This window comes from Zasmidium cellare, assembly GCF_010093935.1.
Source record: "Zasmidium cellare ATCC 36951 unplaced genomic scaffold M409scaffold_5, whole genome shotgun sequence".
In the NCBI taxonomy this organism is placed as follows: domain Eukaryota; kingdom Fungi; phylum Ascomycota; class Dothideomycetes; order Mycosphaerellales; family Mycosphaerellaceae; genus Zasmidium; species Zasmidium cellare.
In genome coordinates, this window is record NW_022986949.1 from 989,925 (window position 1) to 1,004,080 (window position 14,156).

The 14,156-nt window shown below is 53.5% G+C and overlaps 5 protein-coding genes across 5 annotated transcripts; 2 read left to right on the top strand and 3 right to left on the bottom strand.

Moving 5' to 3' along the window:
- Nucleotides 1-1,407: 1,407 nt before the first annotated feature.
- M409DRAFT_63786 (uncharacterized protein) lies at nt 1,408-1,884 on the bottom strand (the record flags this gene model as incomplete). The annotated part of the gene is made up of 1 exon (XM_033815765.1): nt 1,408-1,884. One exon carries the CDS (start codon nt 1,882-1,884, stop codon nt 1,408-1,410), a length of 477 nt encoding a protein of 158 aa, XP_033672454.1.
- Nucleotides 1,885-2,432: 548 nt separating this feature from the next.
- On the top strand, nt 2,433-4,130 carry M409DRAFT_63787 (uncharacterized protein; the record flags this gene model as incomplete). The annotated part of the gene is made up of 1 exon (XM_033815766.1): nt 2,433-4,130. The coding sequence occupies one exon, from the start codon at nt 2,433-2,435 to the stop codon at nt 4,128-4,130; it is 1,698 nt and encodes a 565-aa protein (XP_033672455.1).
- A 1,584-nt stretch (nt 4,131-5,714) lies between these two features.
- M409DRAFT_50983 (uncharacterized protein) lies at nt 5,715-9,876 on the bottom strand (the record flags this gene model as incomplete). The annotated part of the gene is made up of 4 exons (XM_033811685.1): nt 5,715-7,189; nt 7,256-9,271; nt 9,480-9,593; nt 9,711-9,876. The coding sequence occupies 4 exons, from the start codon at nt 9,874-9,876 to the stop codon at nt 5,715-5,717; spliced, it is 3,771 nt and encodes a 1,256-aa protein (XP_033672456.1).
- Nucleotides 9,877-10,524: 648 nt separating this feature from the next.
- On the top strand, nt 10,525-11,863 carry M409DRAFT_63793 (uncharacterized protein; the record flags this gene model as incomplete). Its single annotated transcript, XM_033815770.1, has 2 exons — nt 10,525-11,478; nt 11,534-11,863. 2 exons carry the CDS (start codon nt 10,525-10,527, stop codon nt 11,861-11,863), a joined length of 1,284 nt encoding a protein of 427 aa, XP_033672457.1.
- Nucleotides 11,864-12,565: 702 nt separating this feature from the next.
- M409DRAFT_63794 (uncharacterized protein) lies at nt 12,566-13,210 on the bottom strand (the record flags this gene model as incomplete). The annotated part of the gene is made up of 2 exons (XM_033815771.1): nt 12,566-12,844; nt 12,899-13,210. 2 exons carry the CDS (start codon nt 13,208-13,210, stop codon nt 12,566-12,568), a joined length of 591 nt encoding a protein of 196 aa, XP_033672458.1.
- Nucleotides 13,211-14,156: the final 946 nt, after the last annotated feature.

Consider the following 14,156-nt stretch of genomic DNA (forward strand, 5'->3'; position numbering starts at 1 on the left):
GGTATGATGGCCAACGCCTATCCAGGTGCAGCGCCCAGCAGCCTTGGCTCCATGTTGCAAGAAGTGCTTGCGATGGCGCAATCTGATGCCAAGGGAAAAGTCAGCCTTCCATGGGTCCGTAGCATAGCCGCGAGCGTCTGGGCATGGCAGAACAATAGACAATCCAAATTCCTTCTCCAAATCAACTGTATTGCGACTTCGTGCAACATGATCACGGAAGAATAGACGGCATCATCGTGGGCCGAGGTTGACGTCGAACAAAGAGCAAGTGATGGCTTTGTTCTGACAATGGAGGCGTTGGTGGGCGAGCAAGCCGGACCCATGACCGCCGCGATGATACTCATTCTCATCACTACAGCCTATTGGCACTACTAGAGTGTAGCCATCATCACCACACGGCAATCGACGCCGGGTGTGTGGGATCGCATGGCTGTTGCACTGCCTTGGCTCGACCGTTCAAACTTCAGGAGGATTGGCCGCCACCATGCAGCAGTCTAGCATAGGATGGCATCCTTTGTCTGTGGCGTAGGCAAAGACCGAGTACTGAGGAGCGATTTTATCCGACTGTAAGGTACGAGGGGCCAGACCGAGTGATGACTGCAAGGCTGGATAACAGACATCTCCTCGGTACGTCGAGGGGACTCATTGCCTTCTATTGTCTTCATACTGGGTGCTCTCTGGCCCGAGCGATGGACTATCCGGCAAATGTGTGCAGCAGACGTCGCAACTGATGGTCATCTCCTTCCTCCATTTACCAGCCAGGCCTACGTCTGACGAGGACTAGGTGATGGACGAGTCGTCGCAATCTCGTTCAACCCGTCGGCGATCGACTCTGAGATCTGCAGTAGACTGGCAGCATTCTCATATCCCAGCTCGAACGCCTTCGATCGATCTTCCACAAGCCTGGTCGTAATGCAGGCGAGGCGATCTGGATGCCCAGCGTTGGCGATGACATGGGATTCTCTCGAGATGGGCCACGAAGACCCTCCAACTATGTTTGTTTTCAAGATTTCGTCACGACACTGATCGATGTCGCCATCCAGTTGGCACAGGGCGTCTCTTTCACTGGACTTGTTGAGCGAGTGTCTTTCCTCAACGGATAGTCTTCGCGAGTGTTGGATCCTGGCCGCATCATCAGTGGCAGGCGCCGGGCGGTCGATATACTCGAAGACGTGCAACATGCACCGAACCATCCATCCAGGGCGGATGACCAGGCGGGACAGCCAGTGGCTTCTGACAGTTGAACGCATGAGCAAGTTGCCAAAACGTCTATGTGTGGGAAGTGAAGTGGCGCGCATGTGTGAAGCAGCATTCGCAAGAAGCGTCTCGCCCGAAGACATTCATTTGATCGATGTATTGTACATGGTCCGGCCTGGATCTCCTCAACAAGACCGCCTCCACCTCTTCCTATCCCAGTCTTCTTGGCTTCTTGCTCCTTGGCCCACCTTGCTTCAGTCTCGTGGCATCCACCACGCTCGTTATCCTTCCTCTGATGTGCCTTCCCTCAGTCCCCAGCAGGACCTTGCTCACGGCTTCTCTCCCCGCGCCAAACCCTCTCAACACCACCTCCAATTTCTGGATGTCTCTCGTCATTCCCTTATCCTGAATCTGCTTCAGCACAAATGCAGCCAGCTGATACGCTGCATCGTAGCTTCCTCTTCCAGCTTTTCTGAAACCAATGTTACCCGTTGAAAGTGAGAGCAGGACATCGATCTGCTTCTTCTGGTCTGCTGATGACGAGCTCGTCCCGCTGATTCCTGAAGACACCGTCTGCGCCGCCGACTTGGCAGGCTGTACAAAAGTGATGTGCGTGTTATGTTTGGTCGCGTACACGTGCAGTCGATGAGGCAGATCGGCGCGGTGGAAATCTGCGAGGCTGTCCATATATTCAGGACTGAGGAGGCTTTCTGGGCTGGAGTCGAGGATGCCCGTGAAGCTGGCGGGGTTCACGGCGCTGGTGCGAGGGCGAGCGGTCGATTGTGCTTGGGTCATCTGCGAGGCAGCTGCCCCCAAACCTCCGGCGATGGGAGAAGGTGCATCGTTTTCGGCTTTGGTGATTGGTGAAGTCGAGAAGGCGCGACGGGCGGGGAGCAGGCGTTGACGGCAGGCGTGGCAGATGAAGGACGAGAAGGTGCGAGGCGCTTTGACTGTGGCCATCTCGAAGTGATGTTGTCTTCGATTCAATGGGTGGTGGTGTATTAGCGAAAGTCAAGGAGAGCGGTCTCGTCGATTGCGGAGGGAGTCGGGAAAGCCGCTAGTCCAATCCTCGTCGGGAACAGCCGCGGCTTGTTTTTGCAGCGAAGAAGGGCCATCACATGCGCAACTCGAACCACCAAATCCACATCTTTCACTCGCCACCTGCCCTCACCGACCCGTTTCTGCCATTTCACCCCCTCCGAACAGGTCGCTCCTTCCATCATCACCGCCAGAGCATGAGCACGTCCGCCCTCCGCAGCCTCACAGCGCGGGCAGGAGGCGCGCGAAATCTGCCCTCTGCGACTTCCTCCTTCTCATATGGCCGAACAGCCGCATATCGACGGATAGCCGCCAATCTCCGGCAATACAGCGAAGTATCACTAGGGCAGCGACGAGATGCATCGATCCTTCCCCCATTCGCCCTGCGATCACACTTCCTCCCGCCCTCCATCTCCGCATCAACGCCAGCATCAGTCAGACATGTAAGTTTCAAGGAGTTGAGAGAACAGCGGGCGAAGGAGAATGCGGCGGCGGGACAGGCAAAACCGTCGGAATCCAAGTCAAAGCCCGCGCCTGAACCAGAGCCCGCAAAGTCGGAGCCAGAGAGATCTGCTGCGGACGACGCTTTTGCTTCGTTCCAGGCCGAGGCCGAATCAACATATTCCAAGGCGCAAGAGGAACAGAAGAAGCAGGAGGAGCAAGAGAAGAAGGCGGAAGAAGAGGAAAGTGCTGGCGAGGAGAAGAAGGAGAAGAAAGAGGAAGCCGCTCCACCTCCCCATGGCAGCAAAACCCCTTGGCAAGTCTTCACCGAGACGCTGCAGACCGAGTTCAAAGCCAGCAAAGAGTGGAACGAGAGCACGAAGCAGCTCAGTGGCAGCATCAACGACTTCACCCAAAATCCCAACGTGCAGCGGGCGAGGAGCGCATACTCCAAGGCGGCGGAAGCTGCCAGCACGACCACGGGGAAGGTGTTGATGGGCACGGCTGGTGCAATTGGCAAGAGCGCTGCGTGGACCTGGGATACGCCAGTGGCAAAGGTTTTGAGGAAGGGAGCTGCAGCGGTTGGATCTGGGGTGGAGAAGGCCACCCGTCCAGTGCGGCAAACGGAAGCTTACAAGAGCGTCAAGGAGACGATCGATGACGGTGCGTCACAGAGATATGGTGGCTGGACTGAGAAGGAAGAGAGGAGAAAGAGGCGAGCAGAGCGTGAAGCCAAGCTGGGCTTCAAACAACCCGAAAACTTCGAGGAAGACCCCAATGCCGGCACCAACGTCACCGTCCACAAGGATGCCGCGTGGAAAGAGAGCTGGAAGAACTTCCGCGAGAACAGCCCCGTGATGCAGAGACTTTTCACCATGGGCAACACATATCGCGAGTCCGAGAACCCTCTGATCAGCACGGCGAGAAGTGTCAGCGATCGTATCGCAGGCTTCTTCGCTGAGAACGAGACAGCCATGGTGATCAAGAAGTTCCGCGAGATGGATCCCTCCTTCCAACTCGAGCCCTTCCTCAACGAGATGCGAACATACATCCTCCCCGAAGTACTCGAGGCATACGTCAAGGGCGATGTCGAAGTATTGAAGCTCTGGCTGTCGGCAGCTCAATTCCAGGTCTACCACGCCCTGATGCAACAATACACCACTGCAGGTCTCAAATCAGATGGAAAGATCTTAGACATTCGTGGCGTGGATATTCTGAGCGCGAGGATGCTGGATCCAGGCGAGATTCCCGTCTTCGTCCTGATGTGTCGCACACAAGAAGTGCACGTCTACAAGAAGGCCAAGACGGGTGAGCTTGCTGCTGGAATGGAGGACAAGGTGCAGCAAGTCACCTACGCCATTGGTGTGACGAGGATTCCTGAGGAGGTCAGCAACCCTGAGACACGAGGGTGGAGGTTGATTGAGCTGCAGAAGAGCGCCAGAGACTACGTCTGAGCGATGACTCTGCCTCTTTCTATTCCACTTCCTGTACACTGGTGGGTCTGGCGAGGCTCTCTCGGGATCTATGGTCGTACGCCACTCTGGACAATACAGATCCACTCACAGTCGGCAAACATGCCCTAACCTCAGCCTCCTTCGATACCAGCACGACCTCTCTCCACCAGCTTCTGTGCATCTGGGCGGCGTTCTTCCAACCTTTTCAAGCGAGCGTTCCAGCTTTCCGTCTTCGAACATGGTGTATTATCTGCGACTGTACAGCAGCATTTCCTGGCGAGGGTGCATGGAAGCAAAAGCGATGCCGGGTTTGATCAAGTGTATGATGATGGGGATGGTCATTCGAAAATGTGTAAAGATGTCTAACTTTGACTCCACTCTTGTAGTTACTACAACCAACGAATCGAAAGCAATAAATCAAGTTTGCAAGATGAGAGCCTGTTGATGTGACACCGTCTTATCTGCACTGCCTCCACTTTCTTACTACGAGAGAGTTCTATATTAGAGCTGTATGCCTCCAGATAGTTTTGAGGATTAAGAGATTCGATTAACAGGTTACAAGCCCTCGCACTTCTACTTGCGTTGCGAGTCAACATTGCCATCGCCTACGACTTAACATTATCCTCGTTACAAGCAAAGCTTACCTCCTTAGCTGCTACACCGAGACAGATTCCTCTTCCGCAGGTACTACGAGACACGTCTACATTTGTAGTTACGCCTATATAGACTATTGGATCCTTAACGACTAAACAACAAGTCGTCCTTCGCTAACACACCTTAGCTGTAGCTACGGCTATCTAGACGATCTACTACAATCGGTCGATAACATCTCTACTTTCGAGCCGTCCCCTCCCTTTTAGAATTACCGCAGTGCACGAGAGCCTACTACTGTCGACACTACTACCGTCGACAACATCTCTACTAACTACAGCCTAACTACAGCCTCTGCAGATAAGAAAGACATACCGTCTTAGCCGCTTCGCTAAATCGCAAGGGTGTGTACCGCAAATTAGAACGACGAACCTTTGCTTTGTTTAGAGGAACAGTAATACTAATTAGTACACATCATTTTGTATAGAGTCTTTGCTCTTCTTTTTTTTTTTGGGGTGTATACCTCTGTAGGCATGTGTTAATATAAGATTGTCTTATCTGTACTCCCTCTACTGTGACGATCTGACTACGAGGGAGCTCTATATTAGAGCTGCATTTCTCCAGATATTTTCAAGAATCAGGAGATTCGATTAAACACAGTGCTGTCTACAGAATCTTGACCCCGACGTTTTGACACTCGATCACCGTATCTGAAACTGAATGAACTCCTTTTCCACTCGATCGACATCTCATTCAGACATGTCGATGCCATACAGATAACAGTCTCCGGTCATCGAGAACGAACCGTCGCCAAGGTCTCGAAGCGTAAAGGGGTAGATGCCGCCTGGGAGAAACACGATGAGGTCTCCGGCCTTGGCGCGCGGGTTGCAAAGACCCATGGTACCGTTTCTGGTCGTGAAGAATCTTCTCCCATGGCAGTATTCCATGTCTCGTCGCAGCTGTGGGTGGCTTTGATCTCCAGTCCACATTGAACTACGAGTAGGTGAAAAGCGAGGGCGCAGCCTCTCCGCCCAGGAGAGCAAATGGTCGAAATCTCGGAAGTATTTTGGGGAAGGTTCTTTTAAACTCAGTAAAGCCGAAGAAAGCACAGCTATCCCAAAAGGACCAGGGGTATTTGACGGGTTCCAAATGTCGGTTCAGGGTACCGTCGTGCGCCTCGAGCGTTTGTACGAAGACGGCTGGGACTGCAGCCAGGAAGTTGGGTGTCTTGATACGACAGGCGCAAGACTCCCAGCTTCGAATCACGCTCTTTAACTCGGAGTCTGTCGGGGCCACAACGTCTGGATGGTCCAGTGGCGGTAGGACCTGGGCGACTTCGTGGATGTGATCGATCAGGCTGCCTCTGATAAACATGGCGGATCCCTCGGTTCGGAAGCCATCCATCGCATGGCTGAGCAAGTCGCGCACTTCGTCGTCACGAGCAGCTGGTACCCCTCGATTCTGTGGGAGCATCCCCGTGCGCGTCGATGCACTGAGGTCAAGCACCCAGGACGGCAAATCGCCGAGATTCCTCTCAAACCCGAACCGGTGCAGCAGCCCAATCTTTCGTGTCTGCTCGAAGATTGCCTGGGAGAATGATCGGTAGACCTCCTCGACGGGCAACTTGTAGTCCACTTTGATCGAAGGAAACGGCAGGATTCCGAGGAGAGCGTACACTCTGTCCCGAGGCTCCGTGGCTTCACACTGGATGCTGTAGTCGAGGATGCTCTGGGCCTTGGAAGGCCCGAACACAGATTCTGCAGCGTGGCCACGCCTCCTCCCACCCAAGAATGGATCTCCTCGTACGCCGGTGCGTATTGCGTTAAGCTTCCCCAATCGTGAGCCCGGGTATACTTCCTGCAGCAAGCTCCATTGCTCCTTGTCACCTCCGCAGACCACCACTGCCGGACTGCTCAAGGCGAACTCTTGGATCACCCAGGTCTTGGAAAACCACGGCCGATGGCAGAATTTTTCGAAGGCTTCGCCTAGCTCGCCCTGCAGTGTCGGTCTCCCTTTTGCGTAGGAGAAGTTGAATGGTGGTTGCTCTGCGCCTTCGTCGTCGGGTTCGTCACGGTATGGGTCTTGCTTGTGCTTCGTTCTGAGCTTCCGCATATAGTCAAAAACCAACTTCGAGCCGTCGCCGGACTCTCCGACCCATATCAGGACTCGTTTCGCGGATTGGTAAATGGTTGACATGATACGGACTTGGTGGTTCCTTTCGTCGACGTCCCCTTGATTGATACACAGGGCATCGATCCAGAGTACTCTTGGGTGTTTGCGAAATCGTAGCTGGAACAAGGCTGCCCGCAGATTGCTTCGCACAAGCCTGGTCTTGTTATTGAGTTGGATGGCCGCAGAGTCGTTTCCATGGCCCCACACGTATGATAGTGCTTCGTACGTCGGTTTCTCCGCCAGATGTATATCTCGTATTGTGCATTCAATTGGAGCATTCGAGTCTTCTGATGGCTCTAGGGTTAGCAGTGTTGTCATGTAAATGTTGTCCAATCTTCAGTAAGTATAGGTTGGGAACAAACCTTCCTCGTTCCGGTCAAGGCTTGCCTCGACCTCCTCGATGCTGCACACATCTGTAATGGGATTTGCTGGAATTTGACTCGTCGAAGCTTTGGCCGGTGTGGCATCCTCGGGCATATCACCATTCTCTCCTTCCTCCAGCGCCTGACCACGCCATGATTTGTCCACTGGTGCATCTCGATAGCGGTGCGGTAACTGTACCCTCTGCCGAACGTCGCATGAGTGAGATTCAGTGCGACAGCCATCTTCCGTGCGATATCCTTCAATTGGAGCGACGCCATCCTCAAGCCACGCATCTAGCATGCTTGGGGTGAGCCAGAGTCTATCATCTTTGTTGTCGAGCGTCTGTGTTTCCGAAAGTTCGCCATCGTAACATCGAAGCAAGAGTTGCAACTCTTTGACCACAGTCTCGAGTCCATCATAGTTCAGAGACCCGGATTTGTCGTCAGACTGTGCTTTGGCTTTGATCTCGACCATGGCCGCAGATCGAAGCCCTGGACAATGTGATCTCGTACCTTCTTGCAGGAAGAGTTTCAAATCGTGAAGACGGCCCATGACGGCCCTAAGCACCAGCATGTTCACTTCCGCGTGAGCTTTGACGGTTGTGCGTTTCGGATGCGCATAGCTTGTAAACAGATATGCCAGCATCGATTTTCGCCGTTGAATCATGTCCGGTGAAAGCCAGCCCCTGCGGTAGGTAGAGTAACGACCCATGAGGACTTTGAGTAGAGGCTCAAGTTCTTGCCTGCTTTTTAAATGCTGTCCTGCTCGACCTACCAGCCAATCGATCGTATGGAGTCTACAAGACGGGATGGCGTATTTCTGTAATTCCGGCCAGTTAAACGATGTACCTTGCGCAATGAAAAACTCCAACACTGGCACTGAACCTGTGATTGGGGCTTGCTTGAGACGCACTCCTGCTGCCCAAAGTCGTTGCACGATGTCGATCCGACCTTGTAGCGCTGCTTCAGCAAGTAGGAGATGCTGATCTGCTTCAGAAATTCCTTCCCAGAACAGGACTTCGCAGGCATCCAAGACAGAGAGGGGTTTTGATGGCACTTCTGGCCTGAGATTCCGCTCGCAAACGTCTTCAATGGCAGTCTTCCACGTTTTGTGGATTTCTTCTCCAGACTGTTCGGGCTGTTTGCACCGTGCCCGCCTTCCAGGCTGTCTGGTGCTTTCGCACGCAAGTCGAGGATCGGCTCCGAATCGCAGGAGAAGCCTTGTGATTTCCAGATGGCCTTCTCTTGTGGCAGACTTGAGACCCGGAGCCAATGAGGATGCAAGGAGACCAGACGCAGATACGTTCGACTGATAAGACAGCAGCTTGCTCACGATTTCCATGTCTGCAACGGAGCATGCGGCTTCTGTCAGTTCCGTGAAGATGTTCTCTGGCAAAGGGTGGCTGAAATGTGCATCGATAAAGAAGACGATGATCGGAGCCCAGCACTTGTAGGCTTCGAGGACCGAGTTCTGCACCAGAGTGCTGCTATCGCTAGAGTGGAGAGCGACTTGCATCAGATCTACGGCCTGGCTCTGCAGTGTTGGCCTTGAAGATGCTTTAGGTAGGTTGTGGCGGGATGCTCCCTTGACCTTAGCCGGCAGATGGTGCTTAGGCGTGAAGTCAGCGCCATTGTCTAACAAGAATCTGAACGTGTCTGGCAAGCCAAACGCAGTTGCATAGTAGAGCGCAGTGTTTCCTGCTTCATCCAACCCGTTGACTTGAGCACCAAACTTTAGCAGCAGCTTTATCATGGGCACCGGGTCCTGGTTCCTGGTAGTGGAGTCGTCGTGCACGCACAGAATAGTCTGGACACTATTGGAATCCTCAGCCAGCAGAGACTTGGTTGCGTCTTTCTCGAGAAGGTACCGGACTAGCTCGATGTCGTCGCTCTGAACTGCGATCCGAACTGCCTGGCGATGGAAGAATGGCAACGCATCGTGGCCTTCTGCCTCGGCAAAGCATTCTTCGAATAGATCCTTAAACTCTTCGCTTGGGCAGTAGGTCTCTTCTCGGTCTACATGTTGGGTCACTATGTCGACCAGAGCTGCAGCAGAAAGTCGTGCTCGTTCGTCGGCCATCCTGTCCAATTCCCGTGCAAGTTTTCGGATGGCAATTTCGAAGCGTCAGAAGGTACAGCCTCTTGCGTGAAATTACAGAGGCTGAAAGATGTGAGGCGCGAGCAAAGTGTCCATAACGCGCGGTAATAGTTCAGCTCGTCTTACCATCTGCAGCAGGAGCGCGCCAGCTGATCTGCCCAACTCGTGAGGGCGCACTTCCAGTTCCATCGTCATTTGACCTTACAGGTCGCCGTGCGTAGAATGGTGCGGCGGCATCGACTAGATGGCATCGATTTTCATGGCAAATGTGGATGGAGGATACCGTCAGGTGTGTATATGAGCTTGGAGAACACACTCCAGGCTACCAGTAGAGGCTTTCGATCACCAGAGACTCACGGTCGTGACGGTCTTCTTCTTCCACATAAACAAGCGAGGCAGCTGGCGATGGTGCACAGTCCCGGGCATTTGATGTTGGATTCGAGTGAATGACACCGAGTGAGGTCGTTGGCAAGCAATGATGCCTGAGGCCAAATCGCCTCGTCGACGACCATATCGGAGCCATCTGAACTGCCGTTCGGTACCGACGTCTGCTTCACCCGACAGCGAGTGCGACGGATGTCATCTTCCTCAAAAAGACGATGGTGGTTGAAACAGCAGCCAACGTGCAAAACGGCCCCTCAAAATCCGCCCGGTATTTTTAGCCCAACGGCAATCAAAGTGATTGGGCGGAATTGATGGGCTAAGATTCGGACCCTGGACACTTTGAATCGACGACATCCGCTTTCAGTTCGAGGGTGAACATCAAGTCTTCGCCTACGCGAGGCGTGTGTTTGTTTGTTCGGATAAGACGATTAGTGTGGGCGTGTACGAGTTGTACCTTCTTTTGGCAGTGGTGTTCTAAGCAAAGCCTCGCGATTGCGGTGTTGGTCTTGCCGCCCCTCAAACCTCCACAGGATCCTATTCAATATTTGATGAATCGCGGCTGAAAACATAGTAGGATGAGAGGAGTCGGGGGTTCGGCGAGTGTCGTGCCATGAAGCCTGTGCTTGCATGTGCGTGTGCTTGTGATACACCAACACGCGGAGCCGCATGCGTCCCGGAAGACATCCTGGTTGCCCGGAGTGATTAAACAAATACTCGACTGGCCCTGGCCTTTCTCCCTCCTCCAACACCTTTCCCAATCTCATACACACAACATCTTCTACACACAATGGCGCCTGCATCACCCGATGGCCTGGATATCATCATCCTCGGTGGCGGCATCTCAGGCCTCACCACCGCCCTCGCCCTGACCAAATTCGCCCCCAAAGGCCAGGTCCCTCGCATCCGCATCTTCGAGATCCGACCAGAACCTGCTGTCATTGGCGGCGCCGTCAACCTCACGCCCAATGCCCTGCGAATGCTCGACCATCTTGGTGCATTTGAAATCTACCGACAACGAGACTACGGCAAGGACATTGACTACCTCGAGATCTTCGACATTTACTCCGGCCGGATCGCCATTTCAGACTTTCGAGGACCAAACGGCAAGGGCATTGGCGAACCGCCGTACAAAGCATTGCGAATCACCCGGGGAGACTCCCTCAAGGGTGTGCTCGCCGCTGTGGAGAAGCATGAAAACATCTCCATGACCTGCGGCAAGCGGACCGTCAAGATTGAGGAGAATGAGAAGAATGTCACGATTCATTTTGAAGATGGCGGGTCGGCAACTGGAGATCTTCTCATGGGTTGTGATGGTATCCACTCTGTTACCAGACTGAAGCACGTCGAGCCTGAACGAAAGGCATCGTATACCGGCATCTCCAACGCTTTCGGCTTCGCTCCAGTGGGCAAGGACTTCAAGACACATTTCGAGTGCACCGCTATCAACTTTGCTCAAAAGGGCATGTTGCTGACAAGCTACCACTCCTCGGCAGCAGATTCCGTTTATGTGGGTGCTCTGATGACAGTTGAAGACGTGGGATCGCGAGACGGGTGGAAAGCCGTGGGAGCAGATGCCGAGAAGACGAGGGGAATGCTCATGGAACGATTCGGCGATGCAAAGATCCCCTGCATCAAGCAATTGATCGAGCAGGCGCAGGATTTCTTCCTCTGGCCTGTGTACACCCTCTCCAAACATGGCAAGTGGTCAACGGACCGAGTGATGCTTCTGGGCGATGCAGCCGTAAGTCCAACACATTCCCTACCTAGCCCTCCACAACAGCTGACGATCTTACTAGCACGCCATGCCACCCCAAGGCGAATCCACCGGCATCGTCTTCGAAGACACCGTCCTCTTCTCCCGCTGCCTGACCCGCTGGCTGCAACTCCGCAAGTCCGACCCCTTACGCCCTATGAAGGAAGCCTTCAACGCCTACGAAAACCTCCGCCGGAAACGCATTGAGGAGGCTTTCGAGGAGAGCGGCGCCGTGGTCAAGACGGTGAGCGATGCCGGGTGGTTGGGCCATTTCATCAAGACGTGCATTGTGCCGTGGTATCTTTGGTTTTCGCGGGCGGGGAGGGAGAAGCATTTTTTGGAGGATGTTACGAAGGTGGATATTGGGTACTAGATTGAAAGTTGTGAGGGATTGCTGGAAGTTGGGAGTCTAGGGCTATGTGGATGTTGATCTTGAAGGCGTTTTGTGAGCGTCGAGGAATGGAGTTTGGTTGGAGCTTCATCGTCGACAGCACTTCCGATAATGATGTAAAGGACACGATTTACAGATTTAAATGCCTTCATCTTCGTTCATCACTTCCCGCATTCAATGGCGACGTCTTGGCTTCGCTTGAGAAGATCCATGCTGGCATCTTGAAGGTCATGTGGTGACTTACACCTCCAGCGACTTCAACACCAGTGAAATAGACAAGCCTGCATCACTTTCCCTTACAAGTCGGTCTCTGATCGAAGTTTCCCAAGAGAATGAGATGTGTTTACAACGTTGGCAGACAGCTTTAGCGTCTCACCCACCAAGAGCTTCGTTGCATCCGGAGTACTGCAGTAGTTCAATGTTCCTTTTTCAAACTGTATTGGCGTTGTAATTGAATTGAATTCGTCAGATGGAACGGACTGTCTTCTTTTCCTCTCTGCCGTAAGCTTTCGATAAATGTAAATCCAAAGCAAGAATCGCTTTGCGAAACACATACAGACATCCTCCCAAATAGCCAACAACCATGCCTCAAACTGGAGACAAATCCTCAGATACAACGAAAATACGAAAATCCACCCCTCAAATATTACGAGATCCTCCCCATCTTCCCTCCCCGTCTCCAATCTAAGCGGTACAGTTACTCGGCTTGAAGATCCCCAAATTGACCAACCACGCCCCGCTGTTGAACTCGCTGTACACGGTGTGGATCATCCACTTGCCGTTCTGCTGCTCGGCCTCGATGACGATGATGCCCGTGACCTGAGCAGGGGTCTGGGCGGACTTCCAGCGGATGGTGATGGTGTCGCAATTGTGCCAGAGGTTGAGGATCTCGAAGGGGATGGGCGGTTGCGAGCCTTGGCCGGCTTTGAAGGAGGCGAGGGAGTCGAAAGTCGCGGTGCCGAGCTGGGAGGATAGTGTTAGTTGGGGGTGATACGGGTTGGGGTGGAGGTTACATACAGCTACCGGGGTGTTGGGACATCCGTTGTCGATCAGTTCGATGACGGAGTCGGAGTAGTCCGTAAAGTCGGTGGTGAAGTCGGCATCGGCCTGGGCATCGCTGTATGCAGCAATTGATTCCTTGAAGTTGTCGGCGACGGTCTGGGCATCTGAGTCGCTCAAGCAGGCTGATTGCCGTCCTGGCCACCAGTTGGGTCGCTTGCCACTGCCCCAACCGCCATAGCCGCTACCGCCCCATTCGTTGCCTGGTGCAGCGAGAGCACCAACGGCGAGAAGGGTGGTGGAGGCGAGGATGGTTGTGAAGGACCGCATGGTTGTTGGTTGTAGTGTGGTAGTAGGATGAGGCGGAGTGAAGCACAAGCTCAAGAGACTAGAGAATGAATGTAGAGGGTGAGTAGCGAGTGGATGTCTCTCAAGAGCTGTGAGCTTCTTGTGGTAGGTGAGGGAGGGAGGGGGTTTCTACAGAAGTTGGTGACTGGGTTGCGCAAGGGACTGCATGGGAGCTTTATACCAGTAACCACGCCGTGTACCCAGCAACAACGTGCTCGTCAAGCTCGGACGTCAAGGACTCAAGCCATGACCGGAATCGTATTGTCAGGCTTGGCCTGGAGCGTGGCATCGTGGCATGGCGCTCGAGACCGTGGAAACGATATGATCCCTCGACAGGGAAGTGTCGAGGCCGGTGGTCATCATTGCAGTACGAGGAGAGCGGCGTGGTAGCGAGGTGGTGAAGCACGTCCATACAATGCGATTCAGGTGCTATAATTGGGGGACAAATGGATGCTCTTCCGACATGGCTGCCCCGATGCGGAAGTTCCAGGTGTGAATGCCCAATGAGCTAAGCGGGCTCGGACAAGGGTAGAAAGAGGTCTTGTGCATGAGACAAGGATGGGGAAGCGGTCTTGCATGAGCTTTCCCCCGTGCTTGTTCGGGATGGAGAACGGCTTGGGCGGCTTGGGAGTGGCATGGCGCTGGACGTCACGTCACGCCGTTTGATTGCGTCCGGTTTTCTTCTTCGTACAGTCAAACCTGGATAAGAACATAACTTATTCCTGAGTTCATTCTATGTTGCTAAGCAGGTTATAGGACTATCCAGTCTAACTAAAGAAACACGTGATATCGCTCTGCTTTCGCATCTCAGCCTTCCTTCTTTTGATTACAGTCTCTTGCTTGTCAAGAATGCTCACAATCTCTGGCTGTCTATCTACCTGCTGCAACTCATATAGCCTTAGATGTTCAAGGGCCTGAAGAGCTGTAT